This window comes from Aptenodytes patagonicus, chromosome 1 (genome assembly GCF_965638725.1).
Source record: "Aptenodytes patagonicus chromosome 1, bAptPat1.pri.cur, whole genome shotgun sequence".
Lineage (NCBI taxonomy): Eukaryota > Metazoa > Chordata > Aves > Sphenisciformes > Spheniscidae > Aptenodytes > Aptenodytes patagonicus.
In genome coordinates, this window is record NC_134949.1 from 164,834,567 (window position 1) to 164,860,147 (window position 25,581).

Sequence of the window (25,581 nt, forward strand, 5' to 3'; positions counted from 1 at the left end):
TGAGAAAGGTGAGGAAGGTGAGTAGTAGAATAAAGACACTAGATTTCAGGAGAGGAGACTTCAGACTGCTCAAGGAACCAGTAGGTAGGTTCCCATTGTGGACTGCCCTGAAGAGCAAAGGGACCAAGACGTTGACTGATCTTCAGGAACAACCTCCTCAAAGAAGGTTGGTTTACCCCATCACGTAGAAAGTCGAGCAAGCTCTGCAGAAAGCTGGTATGAAAAAGAGATATATCCCGACTGAGCTCAAAGGGACAAATGAAGTACCCAGAAAGTGGAAGCAGGGATGGGCTACCCAGGAGGAATACAGAGCCGTTGCTCAAACATGCAGTGGTGGAGTTAGGAAAGCCAAGGCTCAGCTGGATTAGAAGACAGGGTTGTGAAGGGTTTTATAGGTACATCGACGACAAAAGGAAGACGGAAAATATGAATTCACTGCTGAATGGGGCAGGGAATTGAATGACATAGGACATGAAAAAGGCTGCGCTAATCCCTTCCTTCTTTGCCTTGGTCTTTACTGGTAAGGTCAACTCTCAGGATTTCCATATCTCTGTGCTTAGTGACAGAGTTTAGTGAAGGAGGTAGTAGTAGGGTAGGACAATCAAGTTGGGGCCCACTTAAGTAAACTGAGCATACAGAAGTCCATGGAACTGGGCAGAATGCTTCTGAGGATGTCAAGGTTTCTGGCTGATGCCACTGTAAGATTGCTGTCTACCAGCTCTGAAAGGTGGTAGTCAGAGACAGCTCCCAATGGCTGGAAAAATGTAAATATTAGCCCATATTCAAAAAGAACTAGAGAAAGTCTCAAGAGGACTACAGTCCAGTCTACTTCATCTCAGTCCCCAGGAAAACTATTGCAACAAACCCTCCTGGAAGACATTTCCAAGCACATATGTTTGCAAACAACCAATACAAATTTGCTAAGGACCTGAACAGCCTAATTGCTGTCTATGACTGGTCCTGTGGATAAATAGAACACAATGGATATAATTTGCTTTTTCTTTGATAAATTTTATCACATTTTTTCCTACAGAGGCTTTGTAGCTCAATTGTAGAGATGCAGACTGGATGAATGGACTACGAAGTGGTTGAAAAAGTGAGTGGACTATTAGACTCAAAAAGTAGTCAGCAAAAGCTCAAAGCCCAGCTAGCAGCCTGTAGGAGTGATGCAGGTGAGGTCAGGACAGGGACTGATATCATTAAGCATTTCCATCAATGACCTGGACAATGGATTAAATACATTGAAATGAAATGCTGTTAAGACACCAAACGGGGGTAAAGGCAGAGCTGCTGCTCAGAGGGACTTTGACAGGCTGAAGGAATAGGCTGACAAAATCCACATGAAGTCCAACAGAATAACACCATGCAACAGCACAGGCCATGAGTTGACTGGCTAGAGAGCACCTCTGCAGAAGAGTACGGAGGTCCTGATGGAACAGGAACAAAAGCAGCGGTGTAGCCTTGCAGTTGATGCAAGGTAACTGCATTGGCAAGAGTGTAGCCAGCAGATCATTCAAAGTGATTATTACCCCTCTACATGGCATCATGACGTCCCATCTGCAGTACTGCGTCTGGTTGTGGAGCCACTAGTAAAAGATCTCAACAAACTAGAGAGAATCCAGAGGAGAAGGACTAAAATGGTTAAGGGGCCGAAGGAAGCAGAGGCTGAGAGTACTGGGTTTGTTCAGCCTGAAGGGGAGATTAGGGGTGGATCTAATGGCTGTCTTCTACTACCTCACAAGAAGGTTATAGAGAAGATGAAGCCAGAGGTGCACTGCAAAATGACAAAAGACAGATGCTCAGTTGCAGCAAGAGAAATTCCAGTTGGATACATGGGGGGGAGGGGGCGGGGAAGTGAAATTAGCAGGCTGCTCAGATATGTTGCGAAATCTCCTTTCTCGGAGATTTTCATACACCAACTGGAGAACCTGAGCAACCTGTTCAGACTTTGAATCTGGTCCAGATTTGAGCAGGAGGTAGGACTAGGTAACCTTCAGAGGTGCCTTCCAACCTGAATGATTCTGAAATTCCACAGTAGCCAATACAGTCTGTGTATTGTATGGTTAGTTGGCATACCTATGCGAAAGGGAAATTTGAGATTTTATTCTTGCCTATTGCTGAGTGCTTATACTCTTAGGGGTTTTATAATTTATTCAGAGTGGTATGGAAAACATTTTTTTTATGAAATAATAAAATTAATTTAAATTTTTTCCTTAATGTGAGCAAATTTGAATGAGATAGAGCACAGGAAATGTTATTTTTACTGTGAAAGAACTTTGGTACTGGACTCTCCACTGTGACTGAGGTTAAATCACTTGACATTTAGCTCCATTCCCTCTCTGCTTTACACCTGTGTAACAATATTTCCCTGACGTCACAGAGCTATTATAAGAAGGAACATATCCATTTCCAAAGTACATCCATGGAGCAATGACATCTTGACGGTATCTATCTATCTTTCTTTCTCACTGAACTTATTTGAGATCACCTCATGGTTACCAGTGCAGTATTAGTTACCTATAAGTGGCAAAAATCCTGTACCTTTCAGGTCTCCAGAGCTCAAAGGGTGTTAGCTGAATCTGGGTCTTCTAAACCCATTCAGGTTTCAGGATCCTCTGTTGTTTGGTAAATGCAGTGTTTCTTCAGATGATTGTGTCACATGTGCTAACATACTCAGTGGATCTTTAACGCCAATCACCATTAAGGAGGACACATGTGGCAGCTAGTCTTCTTTGCTCACCTGACACTGACTAGTGCTTGTGTAATAGCCGATATAGGTTGTTCATCATTCAACAGCCATTTGAGCCATAGGTAGTTATTTGAGTATTTTTTGGCAGTTGCATTTCTTAGGCTGGGCCTCCATTTCTGCTTCTAAATGAAAACAAAGTTTGCAGTGTAGATCTGTATTGTCATTTCAATGCTTTTTCTAAATGTTCAGTGGCTACAGCTTTTTCTTACAGCTGTTATAAGAGGCAAAAGCCCAAATCGGTGGGTTTAATAATGCAAATGAAGCCAAATCACTCAGAGCTGCAACAACACAATTCAACAAGATGGAGCCAAAAATTCAATATGACCATATGGAAACCGTACAATGTTGAAAGTGTTTGTTACTTTAATTCTGAGAAGGAAAAGGCAATAATTTGTGAAAGACCTTGATGGAGATGTTATACAATAAGCAGCAAAGTAAATAACTGTAATGATTTTATATATACTTTATATAAAAAGAACCCTTCCTGAAAACATTAGCATTTGAAAAGCATATTGTTTGTGGACAATCTAACAAATACCGTCAAGTTACTTAAACATATTGTTGCTCAATAAATTATTCTTACGTTGGAATACTGAAAATCCAAGGAATTTATTGAACCCATACCATACATCCCAATTTGTCTCTTCAATTAGTATGATTATCATAACACTCTATAAGACACTGTAAAACCTACCAGCTTAGGCAGCCTCTCTGGCATTCCTCATAGGTGGAGCTCTTTCACCCACAAATTTAACTGATCTTTTTTTCGCTTCACTTTTCACAAACTACAGATACAAATGCCATGTGTGTTAGCAACATAATGCACTGAATGACAACTTGATTCTCTATTTGAAATATTAGAACAAAGAATAAGTGATTATTAAAATTATGACTGACTTTAGGAGTCAGTAGTACTTGGCATTCATGTAAGACTTGTTCTCAAAGAGCAGAAATAAATTCCATAGGCAAACGCCACATACAGCCTCACCCTCCATTGGTCATGGCTAATAACCTGCCCATCATACCAGAGGACAAAAGGTGGCTGTACAATAGAGCAGCCAGTCCCTAGAGCTTTCCCAGGAAGCTTCACGCAGCGGTGCTAGACAGGCTTGTGAGAAAGAGGACTAATGTTACATTACGGTAAATATTAACAAGCTGTTGGGCCTAAAGGGCCCAATCCTGAATGCATTCTACAAACACATCTCCTGTTGACTTCAGCAGGAGCTCAGCAGGGAACAGCCTGCGGCCCAAATAGGAGGGCTAATGGGCAGAACAGCTATTTAAAAGTGATCACACTCAGCTACTTTGCTGTAGTCTTCCTTTTCCTCTTTAGCCTTCATCACTTTGGAGTTCAGAAGCTATTTTCGCTGTTACTCATTAATTACAGTGCCAATCCATTTATCCATGAAACATTTGTAAACAGAGATGCCCTTTAGGATGCAAGGATTGGAGTTTCAGTTGCAGTGGATTTGATGGTTGCAAGTGAGTTAGGAGGAAAGAAGCGGGGAGAGGAAATCTAGAAATGGCAGAGATCCATGTTTGTTTCTTTATCCAGTTAAATGGAACCATTTCTATTACACAGTGTGAAAAAAAATATTTCCATTATGTAGCTGTATTTTTCTACAGCTGTAATGATCTAAGGACATAAGCATAATAACGTTTATAAGTAGAGGTAATACTCCATACCAGCTGGCATAGAGTCTAATTTTCTAGCTGTACTGGTTGATCCAATAAAAGCTGCTACCTCTACCTACACACCTTGTCACAGGAAACTAACTGATGAGGATTAGAAGATTTTCATTAATAACCTCCAAGCCAAAATCTCACATGTGATCTCCCAGCAGGAGAGCCAGAAAGTAGAGTCAATGTACTTGGCTTCCTTTCTTCTCATTTTGCTGTCCTGGGCTAAGACACACTGATTGCTCTAGTATTATCACAGAGTCATCCTCCGTAGCTCACCAAGGATGCCCCCCTTACAGTCAGTAGCAAGAAAGATGGCCTACCCTTGTGCTATGATTCCTAACCCTTCTTGAAGTCAGTATCACCGTTGCCACCTCTTCTCTTTCTCTTTCTCCATCTCACCTTCTCCCTACAGCTACCTTTTCTCTGCAATCCTCCCTCCAACTCCAGGTCCCTCCTGCCACATCCTCATCCGCCCTCCCCACAAAATTCTCTTTACCACCTCCTTTCACGTATGGGATTCCCAGCTCCCACTGGAAAAGCTTGGCAGCTCACACTTTTCTCTCCGCACCACTTCATCTCTAATGCTGGGAACCTTTGTCCCAAGAAAACCAAATGTTTGGCTGGGAGTATAACATTCCAGTTATACCAGTCATTTATCATACTTCTGCCCCACACTTGTGCCAGGCAGCAGAGTAAATAAGTAACATGCATCTGTCACAAGAAAAGGTACAAACACTAGTATGTTCTGGAAGTCATCATAAAAAAATGCTCAAATCTGACTACACATAAAAAACTCCTGGAGGGAATACAAATAGGAGCTAAAAAGGTAAAGACTGACAGCCCCCAGAGCCCTCATATTACTAGAGCAATTGCTTGCTACAGCAGAGGTGGCAAAGCTCTGCCTGGACATTAGCACAAGCTAGGTTTGCTGTTCTAGCCTGCAAGGGACTTGAAGGTCTCTCACACTCAATAACAAACAGAATCAGAAAATATAGGGTGTGCAAAGAAACATTTTATTAATCTTCTTATAATCAACTGTATGAGATTCAACAAGGCCAAGTGCCAGGTCCTGCACTTCGGCCACAACAACCCCATGCAGCGCTACAGGCTTGGGGAAGAGGGGCTGGAAAGCTGTCCAGCAGAAAAGGACCTGGGGGTGCTGGTCAACAGCTGGCTGAACATGAGCCGGCAGTGTGCCCAGGCAGCCAAGAAGGCCAATGGCATCCTGGCCTGTATCAGAAACAGTGTGGCCATCAGGAGTAGGGAAGTGATCGTGCCCCTGTACTCGGCACTGGTGAGGCCGCACCTCAAATACTGTGTTCAGTTTTGGGCCCCTCACTACAAGAAGGACGTTGAGGTGCTGGAGCGTGTCCAGAGGAGGGCAACGAAGCTGGTGAAGGGTCTAGAGCACAAGTCTTCTGAGGAGCGGCTGACGGAACTGGGGTTGTTTAGCCTGGAGAAAAGGAGGCTGAGGGGAGACCTCATCGCTCTCTACAACTACCTGAAAGGAGGTTGTAGCGAGGTGGGTGTTGGTCTCTTCTCCCAAGTAACAAGCGATAGGACGAGAGGAAATGGCCTCAAGTTGTGCCAGGGGAGGTTTAGATTGGACATGAGGAAAAATTTCTTTACTGAAAGAGTGGTGAAACATTGGAACAGGCTGCCCAGGGAAGCAGTTGAGTCCCCATCCCTGGAGGTACTTAAAATACATGTGGATGAGGTGCTTAGGGACATGGTTTAGTGGACATGGTGGTGTTGGGTTGACAGTTGGACTCAATGACCTTAGAGGTCTTTTCCAAAGATTCTATGATTCTACGATTCCCAAAAGAAAGTTCTCTGATAGGCTTTCAAGGACATTAATCTGACCACTGAATACAGGAACACGCAGCACTGAGTGGCTAGGAGAAAAGTATTTTGTTTGCCTATACTACGAAAACAAAAACAAAAAAATCTAAGCCTGCCCATGCATCAGCCACACCGTATCAGGCTGGTTTAGTTTTCTGCCTCCAGTCACCACCAGCTGGACTCCTCTCTTGATGACCACTGTCATTTCTCCATTGTTGTTCCCTGAGGTCCAGATAACCGTCTATTTTTGGAGGAGCAGACCTCCAAGAATTTAAGGTCTTTGCAAAGGTCAGTTGGTGATATGCTGTACTCTTCTTATCCAAGACCTTTGTTCAAGCAACAAAACATTTAACTCCCTCTTGCCTCATGTGTGCAGCTGTCTGTTGAAGAATCCCTGAATCTAAATAAAAAATGGAAGGGGAAGAAAGCATAATCATTAAATGAAAGGGTAACTAATATATTCTGTCCCTTTATTATGACAGTATATTTCCCAGGTGGGGGGGTCAGCTAATTTAATGTCCTATAAAGGCTATTCAAAGGAAGGATTTACTCGATAGTGAGAATGGGGAAAGATCAGATTTAACACCACAACTTTTAAATACAAAGATTTATTATAGCCTTAAGTTTTAAACGATTGGTTGATCTTATAAGACACTGTTCAAAGCTGCAGTTGAAAGCTATTGGAAATATTCATTACACGACCCATAGCAGTAATGGTAAGTCTTGTAAAAGTTATTAGTGTTGTCAGGTTAGCACACAAAAGTCAAGAAAACATCAAAGATACATTTTTTTCTGTGTTTACAACTATTGGCAAATTGAATTTAGGAATTTGTTAGGGATGCACTAGGAATCTGATGTTTCGTTTTAGCTGTCTCTAAAATTGTCATTCATGCAGCTGTTAGCAACTACTAACATGGAAATTATTAAAAAAGAGAACAAACTGCAGAACAGCTGAAACTTTCACCTCCCTGTATCTCTCTTTCAGACCATCGGTTTGGAAGGTCTGGCTTTCATCCTGCCTTTCCTCATTGCCTTATACAAGGTTATGTTCAAACTGGGGAAATTAGAAATCACCTCTAAGTCAAACAGTGTCTGAAATCTGCCCACAAATTGGTTCTCTTTGTCCAGCCTAAACTTCATAGCCCACAAAATAACAGTGTCATTCTTGCACAAGTGATCAAAAGTTAGGAGGAGTTCATCCAGGAAGGGATGGTGGTAAACTACATCAGCAGCCATAATGTAGTCGAAGTGACAGGAAGACCTAGGAAAGTTCTTTTCCAGATCAATTCCCCAAGACAATTCCTTAACACAAGGCTGGTGCTTGCATTTCAGCTTTGTATTTTGGAGAACGTTATGCTGAAGGTTTCCCAACAGTTCTGGCAAATCAGTGACAGTCACAAGTGCACCTGTGACAGGGAGAAAACAAACATAATCTTTGAATATACTTCAAGACTTGACTAAAAGCCCATTCACAAAAGCCACTGCACAAGGAACTGATTTTACCAGGTAGCTCTCACTGAGGGGAACAGAACAATGTAAATGCTCCCAATACCTCTTAGCCATTGTGCTTAAAATAAATATTTGGTTCCCAGTAGTTCTACTCTACAGATTGTCATCTAAACCCAGCTGGGGATGGGTGGGGAGAAATCAGATACTTACTGCATCTTGAAATCATATTGGTTAAAAGTACAGTGAGCGACTAGGGATTGAAGAATACCAGTTACTGACTCCAAGAAGTCAGCATGAGATTTAAGCATTGCCTCAGGTTTTTTCCTTTTCACATAGGAAGAAGCTTTCTCAGACTACAGAAAGCTAAAAATTCTGTTAAAATTCCAAAGTCACTGATCTGGATTACTCTTGAGAAAGAACAGGCTACCATGAGATAAAACACAACAGCGTCTGTAGCAGAAAAATCAAGCTGCTGATCGGTTGTTGAAAGAAAATGCTGAACACAAATGGAAAGAAAGTGACCTGGCATCCAAGAGCTGTTTGGTCAATGGAAGGTGATGCACTGAGTCATACCTACATCTGGTTGCCACTGATATCCTGTGAGGCCACTAGTTTCTTATTTTGGTCCCCTGTTTAACACCGTTAATGACATCATCATCTACTGGGACCTCCTTTATTGCATCAATACACTCACAGCTTTACAGAAAAAAATAACAGAGCAAGTTTCCAAACAAGCCTTTTGGAATTTACTTTTTCTTGCTTTTGGAAGCTTTCAAACAACAGTCTTTTAGAAGAACTGAGCCACTTCCTTTGTCCTCCAGTATTCATCTGAGAGATGTTTCCAAGAGTGTAAGAGCAACGGCATGTACTCACCCAGTAAACTGGCTACTATGGAGACCAACCCAGTTCCAGCTCCAATTTCAATCACATTTTTGTCAACCAAATTGTATTGCTTAGAATTCGTTTCCAAAAAATAACACAGAACAAGAGCCTGTAGGGGAGGAAATCCATGAACATACTGAACAAATAAATGAAATAAATCCCCTCACTAAATATGCAGTCATTTAAAAGCATGCAAAAAAATTCTTGTCTGTTCAAAAATTCATGTCTGTTCAAATGAGCAATATTCATTCAAGCACTGTCCCTAAAGGATCACAGCTCATTATGATCTTTGAGCTCTATAGGCTGGCAAAATAAATGCCACAACATGCCTCAATATAGGCTTGCAAAGCATTAAAGCCAGAAGGAACAACTGCAATTGCCTAATCTGTCATGCTGCATAACATGAGCTATAAAATTCCGGTCAGCAATTCCTGCTTATAACTGCACTTACTTTTGGTTGAGTTAAAACGTGTCCTTCACAAAGACATCTTGATATAAGGACTGCTTGTGAGAGAAAATCCACAACAACCCTTGTTAAGCTCTTCCAATAGTTAATTATTTCTAACAATAATTAATTACCATAATGATTCAAAAGGGACCAATAAATTCACCTCTTTTCTTTCAGTTCAGTTTCAGTTTCTATGTGCTTACCTTGTTAAGCTTAGCAAACTTTTATAGCAAACAAAGCCACAAAGAGCCCTCTACAACAGACTCCTTATATATGCATTTATAAACTGTGATTAAGCAGCTTCTTCAGCTTTTCTGCCCTGTCTCATACTGACCAGTGAGTTATAGTTCACTGTTGAAATAGAAATTGCTAATTTTATTTCTGTGGCAAAGATAGTTTCCAGCTTGGCTCCCACATTTTTTCCCAGACTTCAATAATTATATAGTCTCCATTGACAAATACGTATGATGGTTGCCACATCATTTTGCAATACAGATGACCATTTGGAAAGGTAATTATTAGTGGTTTAGTCTGGTACAGCAAAATTACACTCTTAGTTTTGCTTTAAACCAATTAAGAAGTAGAAGGAAAGGAACAGGAGGACTGTTGACCCAATGTTGACATGCTAGAAATTCAAAGTTTTTGCGTTCTACCTCTTAATTCAGAGCAAAAAGAGTAGGGTCTTTTATGCGAACTTACATATATCTCATAACCAACAAAGCTTTGATACAGAAATAAGTCTGTGAGCACCAGGACTAATTAAAGCCAGGTTCCTAAAGATTGTGTCTGATGTTTGACTGACATTTAAAAACACATTATATTAAGATTTCCTGTTAGTTCCATCTATTCCTATAATTCCTTCCCTCAGAGCTTTTCCATATTCTGTTGTAGAAACTGGCTGGCAGGATCAAAATTTCTGTGGGTTAAATTAGGGAAACTTTGAAATCTGTCTTCCTTTCCATGAAACATGCAGAAACTTTATTTTCCTTAAAGTTTCTGCCCTCTCGACAAATTTGGCTGACGTTTTTCGGAAGAGTTCAAATACTGCTGGATGGGACAGGAAGGGAAAACATGAAAAGACACAGACAGAATGGTTGCCTTCCTTCCACAGCAAAACCAGCTAAACCCTTCCAGAAAAAAAATATGCTTTTCAGTACAGCCCATGATTTTGTGAGAATAATTGGCCGCCAGCCAACCTTTCCTTGAAGACATGCACTGAGGCCACTAAGAGATATAGTATAAATGACTTGTCCAGGTCTGCTAAGACAAGAAAAATTGTTTGGAGTTCAAAACAGCAAAGTACTCTGACTCTTCTCAGCTGAACTATGGCCATACTTCTTAAAAACCGTACAATCCTAGGAGGCTGATACCGTTGGGACAGAAACGGAGCCTCCTGGGTTTTAGTCCTCTCCCTCTTATAGGGGCTTCTGGAGATGGTTCTCTTTCAGGGATGTTCTCTGAATGCCACAAGTGTCAATGGTGCATTGTGGCACCTCCCTGACCGCAGTGGGTTTTCTCGCTCTTAATTATTTCAAAACAGTCGGTTAGCTGCGTTGCACAGATTCAAAACCTTGAAGAAGGCTCTTTGTATGGTGGGCATGTTGATGGTTCTTATATCAAGAGCCAAGGACAACGGTTCTCTCCCACTAGATTTCTGGCTGTTTAAGAAACTGAAAGCTCCAGCTGAACTTTTTCCCTTGTCTGCGTATTTACAAGGTAAATTTGTTTCTCACATGAGTAAGTTGAGTAACTTCTATGAGTGCTAATACCTTGTGAGCTCATATCACAGCTGTTTCCATAACCTGGATCTGCCTGCTATACAGCCATCTGTATTTATAAAATGTACAGGAAATGTAATCATCATAAGACTGCCATATTTCCTTCGAAATATGCTTGTAATTGGCCAATAGGATCAAAAGTTACTGGTAGGTGAGGAGGGGACACAACATCATACATCTTGTGTGATAGGGGCACAAACAAGGAATACCATTTAAGTTTTGAGAACCAGGAATCCATACGTAACCAGGCTAAATTCAGGTTTGGGACTTGCAGAGCAGAGACAGAGAAGCACAGAACGTTTTCCTTGGGTTTACAACATACAACAAAACATATTTATCATGCAAAACAAATTAAAAGTGCTAGAAAACTCCAAAACTAAAAAATAACAATGCTGCATAAATATTGTACCGATGGCCAGACGACTGCCCCGTAACAATCAGTGGCTTCTGTAATTCTTATCTCATGGCCAGCAAAGTGAAAGCCTTCCCAGGACTTATGAGTTATAAGAGCAGGAAAAAAACGCCTTCTCATGATTTCTGCAACTATCTGTTCATCTTCTTTTTCCCCTGGAAGCAAAAGTATGAAAGGTCAAACAGGCTGAGTAGACTGATAATGAAACTACCAATTTATATTGAAAAGCTGATTTGGAAGCAAGAACGTGATTTTCGTGTGTGAATAAAAATACATTTCACCATTAATGGTTAGCATGATACATGGAAAGTCTCCTGAATTCTAATTGAAGTTTTCAGTTTATGACTAAATAATTTCTTTCCTGTTTTGCTGAAGAAGACGAGTTCATAAAAAGTAAAGTGGAATGTTACCATATATTGCTTTCCATTTCAGCAATTCAAAGGAAATTTTTTAACTTCTTTTTCCCTTCAAGAACAGCTGCCCTAGTATAGACACTCATGGTCTTATGTGCCTGGATTTTATTATTTTCCATATCCTTTTACTGTTCACTTTCCCCACATTATGGTTCTTTTTGACAGTAAACAAAAGGAGCCACAGTATCATTTATAAGTCTGTCACAAAACTTGTGAAACAGATCCTAGCAACACAAATTATGACAGACAGGAGTGAAAGCACTAGTGTTGTCAGGAAAACTTATCCACCCACCCTAACAGAGCCCTGTCAGAGGGATTCTTTCCAGTTGGCTTGATATCCTGAATGCCATCCCTGTTGCTAAGCAAAGGATATTTATGATAGCTAACATAATCCCAGATAACTCTTCTAACAGGAGAGGACTTATTCTTTTTTAGCTGAATACCAAGCCAGTTTCAGTTTTGCCATCATCACACAAAGCTGCACCACAATGTTACAAAAAAAACATGTAAGTGAAGCTGTCCAGAGCATTTTCTTAGCGAAGTGTAGAATCGTTCCAAGTTTTCACAGGAAATTTGCTTTCACAGCCAACTATGATCTCTTGGCAAATTAGCTAAAGCAAAACATGTTTACAAGCTACACCTCCTAGAAAGCACGCTAGAGATTTAGATAACTGGGTTACCACCTTGTCCAAAGCAGAGTTTCTGTATCAAGCCTGCAGTTACCATCGAAATCACAGATATCAAGATCAGGATCTGCACGGAAACTGCAGGCCCAATGGCTACTAAAAATGAAAACATTTATGTTTTCATCAGCATAAAACACATTGGTCTGGTGAAGATTCTTCACCTTTTCTTCCCCCTCAAATCACTGCTGTCACAGGACATGATGGCCTCAAGTGCTGTCATTTGCTCTGCCATATGCCTCAGTATTTTTACTGCCATAATCTATTGACAAAGTCTCTCCCTTCCTTGTGATAGAAGGACCAAGGAACAAAAGCAGGGGTGAACAAAGAAAGAGATGATACCAAACAAAATCACATCAGGGAGATGCTCAGGCTCATTAGCCAGTGCTTTAAGCTTGTAACTCAACTTACTCTAAGCATCAGAGGAAACTAGAGAATAGCAACAAACATGAAAGAAAAAGCAAAAATGTTCATGTTCAATGTTAGTATGTTGACACTAAGACATAATCTGAAAGTTAAAAATCAAACAAACACAAAATCCCCAACAACAACAAACAACTAACCAAGCAACGTACTCCAAGAATTTATTGGGGGGGGGGGGGACACCCTAATCATGGGATACAGCAAAATTAAAAATAATGTAATGCATATGCTACTGGAAAAAATATAAACAGCATAATTTTATAAAGTTAACTTAAATGAAATAGTCAACGTTGAAACTATGATATTTTAAGATGTTAGGAAATAAGCAGTATGTGGCAGCCCATTACCTCTTCTGCAAGCCTCTAATGTTAAGTTGAGAGAAAACACATGCATCATTGTGCCTGCAAGCAGGGAAGCCTGCACAAACATGAGTTAAGTGCCAGAGAAATGCTGCTCCACGACAAAATTAATCTTTTCTTATGAAAGAATTAATATGAAGCTGTCTTATTACACATATCGTAAGTGTATTTAACACATCATCCTGTTTCCAGGCATACCAGATATAGCCTGCTTTTAATCTTCTCTGATTGCTTAGAGCAGTCTGATCTCATTCTGTGATCACTACTAGCTGTGGAAGTAAAAAGCTATTCCTTCTATTACCTCCCCATTACAACCATTTTTCTTGATTCTTCCTCCCTTGACATCTGTTTTGGATCCAATTTTGTTGAGAAGCCATAACTTTTTAAGTCTTAACTTATAAAGCTTCTGCCAGAAGATCTATAAAACCTTAGCGGTATTACAGATACCCCCTCTAGTGCTCAGTAAACATTTCCCACCTATTCCCTACAGTATCAGCAATCTTTCTACTTAAGGCTTGCATAGCACCTACGCTAACAGAATTTGTAGGCCACTGCTCCCTACCTGAGCTAAACTGCCCACGCCCCTGAAAGAAGAATCCCAAATCTGCTGATTAATAACACCACATAAATCTTTGGCCATCTTACCCTTTGGTAATCCCCCAGGTAGGTGATCTGGAGAAGTTGACATAATTTTTATATTTTTGTCTTCCTCTTAAGAAGATCTGACTATTGTAGAGAATCAAAAAGAGTATTTCTTTCATCAGAGACATCATACAGTAGACAGGCTTCAAAACCCTAACGAGAAATTTTATCAGGACCAGGATGCTAATGGTTCTGACAAAGAGTGCTGACAAAAAAAAAAAAAGAAGTGCGGACTTTTAGTCTGATTTGCTTACCTACATACAAGTTTCCCTTCATACTGCAAAAGGCACTCTTCTATTTTCTGCTTTATATCTTTCAGAATAACTAAACTTCTTGTGGGAAAGGAAAGAAGTTAATTTTTCTGTAACTGCCTTCAGAGCAGTCAGAACAGAAAAATAACAAACTAGTGGGAAATCTTTCAAACAACAAGAAAATTGTTATCAGAGTAAGCAAAATCCAAATGAGATGAAGTCTTTTAATACCTGCAAACATTGAGAAAGTTCTGCTGGTACTTTGATCAAACTAGTTTCTTCGTAACAGGTGCAAAAAGCTGATAGGAAGTTATTCTCCTGGAAGTGTTTATCTCTGTGTTAGTCCCTATTCTCTTATAGTTTAACCTCAGTCAGCAACTGAGCACCACACAGCCGCTCGCTCACTCTCCAACCCCCCGCCCCCGGTGGGATGGGGGAGACAATTGGAAGAGTAAAAGTGAAAAAACTCATGGGTTGAGATAAAAACAGTTTAATAATTGAAATAAAATAAAATAGTAATAATAATAATAACAATAAGAAGAAGAAGAATACACAAAGCAAGTGATGCACAGTGCAATTGCTCACCACCCGCCAACCGATGCCCAGCCAGTCCCCAAGCAGCAGCCCCCCCGGCCAGCTTTCCCCAGTTTATGTACTGAGCATGACGTCACATGGTATGGAATGTCCCTTTGGCCCATTCGGGTCAGCTGTCCTGGCTGTGCCCCCTCCCAACTTCTTGTGCACCTCCAGCCTTCTCAGTGGATAGAGCATGGGAAGCTGAGAAGTCCTTGACTAGTGTAAGCACTGCTTAGCAACAACTAAAACATCGGTGTGTTATCAACATTGTTCTCATCCTAAATCCAAAACACAGCACTGTACCAGCTACTAGGAAGGAAATTAACTCTATCCCAGCCGAAACCAGGATACTTTTTCAGGAAGAAAAATTCTTGGAATTATGACTCAATGAATGGATTTTAATGATTTTAATGACATTTTAAGACAAGAGCTGACTCATCAGTAGAATAGGGTCAGACGAGAGAAGAGGAGGCTTGACTGACCTGCTCTCAATTCTTGTAAGAATGGAAGTGCATAATGGGCATTTCCAGCAATACTACTTGAGCACCCATACTAAACTGTCAGAACTTAAAGGTCTGCTAGGACTGGTTCCTCCCTTCTTCATTTGCCTGGGTTTGACCAGGTAGGTTTGCCCTCACTCCTTTTCCGTGATTTGGAGAGGCATGGAAGTGGTATATACATAGAATGACTTTCTTCAGCCTATTCATCTCTTTGCATGAGCATATATACACAGAAACCACTGGAGTTTCAGGTGCTAGAACCTTATTTACATGAAGATGAGACAGTCTGATCCTGTTCAGGTAACATACAGAAATTGAGATCATTTTTGTTAGTGAAACAGATAGCGCTCCTTTGGTCTTGAACTTATGTTCACAAAGAAGTTCCCATCTATAGATGCCCCAAATTCTTCTTGAAATAGAATTTGAATGTCTTTATGGTTCTTAAGACTTTCTGCTTAATAGGTTAATTTCTTATAGCATTCTTTGAAATATTTCAGGTAAAGTATTTTTTATCATAAAAGACTAACGTCTTTGGAGCAAGTTCTTTGAACTCCCTTGATTTTAAGTTAATATCAGGGCTGAGGGAGAAAAGTCATATACTGCTGACACATCTTGCACTGTATCAACCACATCATTAAGAAAACAGTGTAAACATCATTCTCAAAGGCAAAGCAATCATTGTTATTACAACTGAAATGCGAACATAGTCTTCCAAAGAGACATACTAAATCATGTGGAAGACTGGAGTTGCGAAGTCAGTGGGAGGTTAGAGAAACGTGTGTCAAGCTGCAAAATCTTGTGTAGGGAACCAGAGAATTTTGCTGAGACATTCAAATGTCAAATGAAATGTTTTATATTAGAACAAAACCTAAAGAAAGAAAAGGACGTAAGTTCTGCTGAGACAGAGTTGGAGAAGTCCTTTAAGTGGGGAAGGGAAGGCAGAGGGAAAATAACAGGAGATAGACCAGGTCAGAATAGAACAAGTTGCAAACTGCAGCATCTTTTTCTTTAACAATGAAGCAAATCACACGGATGGGCCTTAGGCTGTCTTTATCTGCACACTTTTTGCTTGGAATGAGTAGAAATAGTACCTGTTTAGAAACACGCTACATGATCAGCTGTTCCCTTTACACCAATTGCCACATAAAATCATGTGTGGGAGTATACAGCCCCATCAGGAAACGGTAACCTTAAAATTCAGTTGGGTATCTTCCATCAATTAATAGCATATGTTAAATCTCTCACTGCATAACTAATGATACTGCCTACATTAATGCATTCTCCACTGAATAAAAAGGGAACAGAGACAGGCACTGTTAAACAGCACTTAAAATGCGGGAAAAGCAGCAAAGACAAGGGGGCTGAATTAAAATTATACTTAAAAAAAAAAACAAACAAACTGTCTAGATACCTGAATTAAAATGTGGCTAAAAAAGGAAGTAAAATGACCCTTCCACATAAAAGCTGTGAAGAATATACTAGCAGTCAACATCTCCATTTTGAGACTCATTCACAAATAGCACACAGAGTAACAAAACATCCTCCGAGTACTTTGCTAATGGATTAGGAGAGCATTAATTCAGAAACAATAATCTCACCCAATGATTCATTAAAACAACTTATAGGGGAAAAAATACAGATTACTGGTCTGACCCTACTTAACCTCTTGAGGTCAAATGGTGTCACAGCCCAAGGTGATAAGGAAATAAGACCCAGCCGTCTTCTGCTTCTCTCCTGCTTTGATGGATCTTCTCCAGCTGGCAAAAAGAATGAAATCCAAGTGTTCAGCATGAACTTGACCTGACAAAGTTCAGCCCTACAGCAACATATTCTCCCTTCTTCAGAAGCAGTATACTCTCATCTGTAGAGTTTAGATTTAAAATTTACCATTTAGGCATGTACTCACAAATATTTTAAGAACCACGTAGCAACAGCTGTGAAGACGTATATGGTTCCTCTAAGACTTCTCAGCAATTGCCTCTGAGTTTGATGAACACAGGAGGACTACCTGTGCTGACATTACTGATTGAGTAATGCATGAGAGAAAGTTCCAAGAATTCATGATAGCCAGGACTTTTCAGATCTCCCCACTCTGGACACATGGAATAGGAGTCATCCAAAGCAAAGATTCAAGATGCATTTTCTATATATAATATATACATAACGTATGTAATGTATATTATATATACATATATATATAAAAAAAAGCTATCTATATATCCCAATGTCAAGAAGATACCTGCAGAAGGGTCAGTAAGAGAACAGATCTGCAACCAGTTCTGTAACTGTAAGAGATGACTGGAGAAGAGTTACATTGCTACACTGATAGGAATCATCAGAAGGTAGCCCTGTGAATCCATCTGGGTATTTCCAATGGCTCAGAAGTTTACCCCAAATCTACATCAGGTCCCAATTCTAAGGGACTCTGGAATCTCACAATTTTTACTGAGCTACTGACGTCTCAGGATCAGAGCTCTGGTCTTGCAAGCATTATGTATGTTTCCGTGGAGCCATCTACCGTCCTGAATCACAGAATAGTCCCCAAATTCCAGGTGGTATGACTTTAGTATCTTTATTTCATTCCACTTATTTCTATTTCATTCCATTCCATTCCAGCCTAAGGACCTTTAAAGGAAGGAGGGAAATCTAATCATGCCCTTGACTTTCCAGAAGTCAGATGTAACCTACACCTTTCTAAGAATATAAGGCAAAGTACCGTTCCAGTACTTATCTAAACTACATAATTAATTTTTCCTTACTTCATCCGTACCCACAAAGAGGGAAATGAACATATAACCGAGTGTAGACATTCCAGTACGTTCATTACAAGCTCAACCTGCTGAAGTGATGGCAATGATGAGGTATATTATATTGATTAATTTGAGATACTACGACAGGGTAATATAATGCTTGAAACTTTATACTTTGAAATGCAGAAATACAAAACTGCCACCCACGAGCAGCCTCTTCTCAGCCAAGAGGCGAGATGCACTTAGCTCAGAGCATGAAGAGACAAGAACAGGAAGGGTATGCTCACAGTATCCAGTCTATGTATTTACCCAGGCTTGAGAGGTGGATTTTCAATCTGAAATTCGCACCACTGATATCCCAGCCCCATCCAAGTCACGGGTCATCCAAAACCATTAGAAAGATGAAAATAGAAGTACCTTAGTCAGATTTTCTCATGAACACATAATGAATTCAAATGTGCCAAGTACTTCCCTTGTTACTTCATCATGTTTGTCTGCCATTGAAAACATCTTCAGGTCTAGGCTCAGCAGCTATTTAATCCCTAAAGATAACTAAATGATTTCCCTTTGACTACAAAAGCAGACTGTGTTCTTATATTAGATGGCCTAATGTACATTATAAAAGGCCGACAGCCAATTTCCTGATGGATAGAAAGGCTCTGGATGAGTAATTTAGACACTGTAAGCCACTGTCTAGTCTAATCTTTCACATCTCTTACCTTGCCCGGTCAAGAGGGCTTTGTGCCATTGACAGCTCTTATATCCTTGTAACAACATGCCAGAACACGCCAGGTACCAGAGCCAGCGGAACAGTAGGGACTCAGCAAAATGCCTGCCAATTTTCCCCTACCAATAATTCTGGATTTCAAAAACATTTCTTTGAGGAAAGGACCTGAAAGTAACCTAACAACACCAATCCATGCAAACATACCACCTTTTTCATGTGGCAGTTGAGAAATATTGAATTTATTGTCGAAATGCAGCTACTGTAAGGGGGAAAGATGTGAAAACAGAAAAGACAGGCACATGGCTGAGAGGGAAGAGCATGTTACAGACTTCTCTACAGAGTCAACACATGCTTTGATTATTTGAGTGTTGCCTCCAACTTCTGTTCTACTCATACACAAGAAGCTTCCATTTGAGTTTAGTAATTTTCAACAAAAGCGGGTCTGCTTGTTGGGGGGAGAGTAAAGGAAGAGAGAAGTGTTAATTCAAACTAGTACACCTGATGTTTACTATAGTATTTGAATGCTGCCACTTTCAAACAAAAGAGCTCAGAGATAAGTTACTGTAAGATAGCCAAGAGGTAAATTTAGAGAAGAGGTATTTTTAGACTATTCTGATTTCCTGTGAAGGTGCAGTTTAGATCTAGTCACTCCTTAATTGGGTTATACTCAAGTCTTATTCCACACTACCTCTTTTAGTCTTTTTTTGTTTGGAGACAGCTTGTTGCCTAAGAGGAGTAGAATTTGAGTTCTGATATTTCAGGTCAATCCTGCAGTGAAGAAAAAAATGTAGGTAACTAATGGTGTGACTTCCATGAGTATGGGGGTTTTTTTAATGCTTTTGAGATGAGAATTAATGGAAGACGTTTGGCTGTTTTTTAGGTTTTTGGGCTTTGGGGTTTTTTTTAAAGATAGAAGCATAACTCAAAGCTAAGAGACAAAAAAAAGGGAAGATGAAAGAAGGGAAGGCAGGTGGTGGGAAGATATAGAAAAAGTATCATTTATATATAGCATAAATAGGCTCATTTTTTAACCAGCACTGTTAATTGCAAAGTCCGCTATATAAAGAATGGTTCAGCAATTTAAGCACTCAGAAAATGGAGGACCTGGGTGTTGGACCTTCCTCAGAAGGATTCAAATTCATAATTCACTCACTCAAGGAGTGTGTTCCAGCCGCCCTACAGAACCAGGTGCTTCCCCTCCCCTCCATCACCACCAGAGGTGGGCCATCAGGAAACCAGGACTGCAAGAATCATACTAGAAGGACAAGCAAGGAAAAGCCCAGCTATGAATTGGGCACTCAGTTGTGAAGAGGCAGACTTGGGCTCCACGCTCTGGTCGCAGGATGTTTTTCACATTTTACAGCAAAGTCTTGAAGTCAAAGGAAAAGTGTCAGTGGGGAAGGGAGTGAGAAAGATAAGTATCTTTAGAAGTAACCCAGGAAACAGGAATGAGACACTAAGTCACTCCCTCTTCCCAGCTGAATATTTTAACTTCTAAGTTACAGGGTTAGGCTGCTTCTCACTCACCTCTATTCCAACTATGTCCCATTTAAGGCACCTTTCTGGACTCCACCCAGACACTTGAAATGATGGCAGGAATTGCCATCAGTTCGGACATCTGTCAAGCAGGGTGAGTAGGAGTGTGTCCCTTCTTAAATGCCAGGAGATATGTGAAGGTTACCAGGTCAGCATTTTCTCAGATATTTATGGATTAAAAACTGAGCCATGGCCAAGTGAAGTGAGACGATGGAGTGTCAAGGACAAGTACGCCTTGCAAACTTGCTCTCCTCCTGTTGTCTCAGAGATAAAATTATTCTGGGGTGAATTTATATAATGCAACTGTGGCAAAGTAATTTAGTATCCCAAGAAATGAAGGCGGGAGTGGCAGCATCTGATCTCAGAAAAGTTTAGCCAAGGAGAGTTAAAGTTAATGATCAAGAGAAATCATGAGAGGAAAGAAGAGAGACATCTAACGATGCAGGTGTGATGGAGAACTGATTGCATAAAGACACCAGAGGAAAGATCAGACTGGGTGAGGACCTACCTGTAAGCTGAGAACCCGTAGTAATGGGAATCACGAACAAGAATAAGGAGTTTTAATCTGGAGAACTTGTGACAAGCCAGTTAAGAAGGAAAGGGGAAGGCACCAAATATAAAGAGCTCAGACTGGAACTTGCAGAGAAACTGAACTGGAATAAGAACCCCGAGACACAGAGATTGAGGCTGGGTAGGTGAAGTTAATGAAATGGGAATGGGGAAGGCGGAAAAGGGTGAGAACAAGGAAGGCACAGGCTCAGGGCGATCGAGCAGGTAAGTCTCCGTGCAGCAGATTCAGCACCCTTCACCTTCAGAACCTGGCATGGAATTTAACATGCCAAAGCCTGGTGTCAGATGAAACTGTAAAGATATCCCATTTTCCATTCATGTCTCCTCATCCTCTTAAACTAGTGTTTCTAGACATGGAATAGAACCACCTGCTATTGCTAGCAACACAGTTACTCTGTTAGCTAAGTGGAATATATTTCTGCATCTAGATCTAAAGATTCTCCCCTACCAACTAATTTTGCATATATTGACCCGATGTCCCAGAACTCAATTTATTTTCATAATTCAAAAGCTAAAGAAATTACATGCAGACTCACTCCTCCCCACCCTGAACCCTGCATGAAGAGAGTATCAATATTAGAAAGCCAAGCTTGCAGAAGCATAGAAATGCATGTGCAAACTTCACCTCAGTCCTCATCTACTACGGAATACGTAATGACAGTCATCAATATTTCAGTCTTTAATAGTTCTGTCTTTAATATTTATTCTTCTAGATATTTATTTCCCCAACAATCATGCTTCATTGCATAGGATAAACTTGAGCTCTTTGTTCAAGTCAGAATTACACAATAGGAAAGGGAAATGCATTAAAGAAAATCTCCAGACTAAGGCACTTGAACAGTGCTTTGTAGAACAGCAATCTATACCAATCCCTATCAGCCATCTTCTTGTGCAATGTCAGCTTTCCAGAGAAGGTCATCAGTCTGGGGTACTTTAAAAAAGTATTTGAAACCAAATAACAAGTATTAGTTCCAGTAAGCAAATAATTAGTTTTAAGTATTGCAGTCATGCCCAAAGCTCCACTTTGCCTCGCTGAACAGGTAGCAAAGCAAAATCAGACGCTGAGCTCTCTTGAAAAAGCAGAAGCCCAAAAGCCTGGCTCATGACTCAGCTGAGATTTTAAACAAAAATATTATGAATAATTTTTAAAAAACCCTCCTTCTTTCGCATTCAGCTGTAGAACGTAACTAGACTCCATCCCAAAACAACACACACACTTGCCCTAAATCCTTGTCTGCTCCTGGTGACCCCTAAAAAGAAGATTACTCGTGATGCTTTAGGATTTTGAAAGATGTGCAGCCCTGAACTTGCTTAAGAGAAAAAGCTGCCAACAGCCCCTGAAGGTATTTGAAGATTAGGTTTGAGGCTGTCTAGACAGAAACCAAGCTTGTAATAACCAATTCTCCCTAACTGACACCCCGCAAACAAACCTCTCCTGAATAGCTTGATCATAGTCACGGCTTCATTCCCTGCAACCAGTCGCAGGCAAATAGCCAGAGGCCAGGTGCCAGGCACTGGTAGGAAACTGCCAGGACCAGAGTATGCCGGTATAGCAGATACTTACTGCATAGCTGGAATACTACAACAGCGCTATCTGTTGTATTTTCTGTACAAGTGCCATGAACACAATTCTTCGGAAAAAATGGATGAGAAGATAGCTTATTGTCAGCAAGACACCTTGCTCCTTATACTTCATAATATTCCTAAGTGCAACAAGGAAATATAGTGAAATAAGAAACATTTTACCTTCCTGTCTTTCCAATTCTCTTATCAGTTCATTTTGTAGATGATTATGTTGTGATGTTGTCAAATCCATACTATGCCACAAAACCTGGGACAGAGAAACACAAGCCTGCCTGAACAAAATGACTTTTTCTTTTTCCTCACATAACACTTCACAAAAAAAAAATTTTTACATGTATTATGCTATAATTTACTTCTATTGATAATAAAGACATGTAGACACATAAATATCAATATTCAAAGCATAGAAGAACCAGAAGCATCAAACTAGTTCAACTGTTATACTCTCAAAGAGGGGAAAAACCAAGTAGATTAAAAAACAAACAAACAAAAAAAGAGCTTTGATAAACTTTTAAAACTATTTTATGAAATTTTAAAAATTAGAATAAATTCAAATCAGAGTTGGTAGGCTTATAAATGATTGAAAGGAAAGGTAGCAACAAATGTCTGAAAGAGAAGAAAAACTGCACCAAAAGGATCTAACCTCGTTTGAATTAATTGGCTTAGAAGGGAAGGAAACGACCTATTAGTAAAAGTTGCACACGAGAATAAGTAGGAAGCAAGATCTATAGCCAACATGAGGAACAGAATGTGTATGTGCCTGTACAAACAGACACAGAACATGCAGACTCAGGAGAAAAAAGTAATAGGAAAAATATGACAGAGGACAAAACAATTTTCAGCTGTCTGCAGAAAAGCAGACAGACAACCAATAGTCTCCAATTCTTGATATTTTACAATCAGAAAAACACTGAGTTCACAGGGGGAAAAAAAAAAAGAAAAAATCAGTGCTCTGGTAATTTTTAAAGCTCTTGCACTGTTCTATGGAAATCTGAGTGATTTTTGCAGGAATGGTTACAGGCAGCATACAGTTAATAATCTACAGGTGTCTAAACACCCAATAGGGATGCAATTAAGTAAGGCAATGGGCGAAGGAGTATCTCTATCCAGTTAAAAAAAAAAAAAAGCAATCAAAGTAAAAACATACGCTGAATATCGAGAAAACTTCCTCACAGTGCAAAGCCTCAGGCAGGTTTTCCTCTCAAAACTTCAGACGAAAGAGGACAGTACAGAACAGCCCTGTCTTGTTAGAGAGGATGCACCGTACTCTCTTGACTTTACCCTACAAAAGACACACAGGTTTAATGTTTAATGTTACTGCCGCAGTGCCAGCAGCCATTAACCTATTTGAAGGTGAAAAATAACTTAGGGGGCTTCTACACATTACCATAACACATCGAACAAAAACACTATTATTATATTTATGTCTAGCTATGAACGTAGCAACAGTAACACCATTACATGGGGGACAGAAAAGAGATTCAATGGGATGCAAAGTCTTTGTATGCATCTGCAGAATAACAAGTAGCATTAGAAACTACTGGGACATTAAGCAGTAAACGTTACACACACCCATCAGCTTGTCATCTACCTCAGAAGTATAAAAAAGACAAATTTTCTTCCTGTTAGAAGATAAAAATAACGGGTTAATAATCAGTCCCTTTGCATTCTGAAGGACAAGCAACGTTGCACTATAAATTCATCCTAAAAGGGAAAACCTTTGTATTTTCTGGTCCTCTACATTTTCTTTTTCCTTCTAAAAATATCCTTTGAGGTACACTGAACTGCACAACCACCTGTCTGACTTTAACATACGAATTCAGGAGTACTACAAGCGACTAAACAGCGCAGACCAGCTCGGTTGCCACGTTATGCTGTTTGAAGTAAACGATACAAAGTAAGTCACAGTAAAAGACGCAGGCAAGTGAAATACCACTGGCATCCGCTGTGTTTCAGTCAGTATTACCCGAATCTCTTGCAGCTTTCCGAAGACGGTTTCTGCTAACAGAAAAGTCCTTGCCTGCCCGGTCGTCTCCCTCCCAGGCAGTCGCAGGCAGAACCGTGCTCTGAAGCGTGTGTCACGCGTTGCCAGCATCCCCCTGCCAGAGGCAGTAATAAATCCCGACAGCTGCGGCACGAACACGAAGTGGGCACCGCACACCGCGTCCCCTGCGTAAGGGAGCAGATTTCGCAACAGCGGGAAGCCCCCAGTCAAGGGAGCTCCAACCAACGAAGTAACCAACTTCGGAGTATTTTTTACAAAAATAAGATAGCGGCAGGGCATTAGTAACCACTCACTGTTACTAAAAAGTAACCGAAGAGCTACATACCATTCTTCAGAGTCAAAGGGGCCTTCCAAGCACCCAGCGCAACTTACAGGGGGGCAGGGGTGCATTTGTGGCAGGGGTACCTAAACACGTGCTCACGTTGGAATGCAGAACTGTAACGAGGTACACAACCCCCAAAATCCTAGCCCACTTTACCCCATGAGACAGCTGTCAACATGCGGAATTATACACGTATCACTCCTCCTTTGTATGTACAAGGGGTACATTCGCTCCCCAGATCGCAACCACTTACCGCCATGGGAACAAACACAGGTATCTTTAAGACTTCTCTCATTTAGACTGTAATCAATTCAGGACAGGAACTGTCTCTTACTTTGGACAGTTCTTAGCAAAATTAGGCTTCAAACTCAACCGGGGTTTCTAGGTGCCATTGTAAAATAATAAATTATTGCACAAAAATACTAAACAAGCCCTACAGAGAACCGAAGGTCTCTGTACTTTACCATACTTGGTAGAAGAAATTAATAGGAGCTCTTCTACATTTAGAAACTATCAAACAAATCACCAAGACCTGATCTACGCTTTTAAAGCAAAATTCAGTAATACAAATGAGTGATTTACAAAACACTGCTGTAAACTGGCCGTCCAGGCTGAGAAATTGCTTAAAATATGATAATCTTTTACAAAAGTAATATCAAAAGGGATCGGTTTTGCCCAGTAAACACTGTACATGAAGTACTAGACACTCTGCAACTGTAAGGGCCAAATCCTACCCAGTTCACCTCAGCCCTTTATCCTTTTAGGGGAGGCTAACGTTTCACACGAAACTTCATTGTATGGGCTTGGACTTTTAAGCAATGAAATGATGCAAAATGAGGTAGAAATATTAAATGAGAAGACAAAAGAAGCAAGAGAGAGGACGAAAACGTAATGTAAGAACCCAAGTATGACTGGCAGCATTCAGTGCTTTTCTGTCTTAATCCACAGGAGCTATAAATAAATTCTACAATCATTCGGAGAGACAGGTGAGGTGGGG

At 40.4% G+C, this 25,581-nt stretch overlaps 1 protein-coding gene across 6 annotated transcripts; it reads right to left on the reverse strand.

Annotated features, from left to right (window-relative positions):
• Window positions 1-6,717: 6,717 nt before the first annotated feature.
• LOC143172051 (protein-lysine methyltransferase METTL21E-like) lies at window positions 6,718-24,517 on the reverse strand. Of its 6 annotated transcripts, none has more exons than XM_076361309.1 (6): window positions 24,224-24,311; window positions 23,431-23,539; window positions 22,420-22,504; window positions 11,241-11,398; window positions 8,597-8,714; window positions 6,718-7,680 (listed from the first exon to the last, which is right to left on the reverse strand). In XM_076361309.1, the coding sequence occupies exons 3-6, from the start codon at window positions 22,487-22,489 to the stop codon at window positions 7,256-7,258; spliced, it is 771 nt and encodes a 256-aa protein (XP_076217424.1). In that variant the 5' UTR covers window positions 22,490-22,504; window positions 23,431-23,539; window positions 24,224-24,311; the 3' UTR covers window positions 6,718-7,255. The 6 variants fall into 6 exon arrangements, with proteins under 6 accessions (XP_076217424.1, XP_076217410.1, XP_076217416.1 ...); XM_076361295.1 differs by having other exon boundaries at window positions 23,405-23,539; XM_076361301.1 differs by having other exon boundaries at window positions 23,405-23,539; window positions 24,191-24,277.
• Window positions 24,518-25,581: the final 1,064 nt, after the last annotated feature.

Coding starts and splice junctions, on each gene's coding strand:
- LOC143172051 (XM_076361278.1), bottom strand. CDS start 24,352: ATGCTGGCAACGCGTGACACACGCTTCAGAGCACGGTTCTGCCTGCGA. Junction 8,715..11,240: donor GGGCAGTCGTCTGGCCATCG/GTACAATATTTA, acceptor CCTCCCCTACAG/GCTCTTGTTCTGTGTTATTT. Junction 7,681..8,596: donor CATAGTAGCCAGTTTACTGG/GTGAGTACATGC, acceptor TCCCTGTCACAG/GTGCACTTGTGACTGTCACT.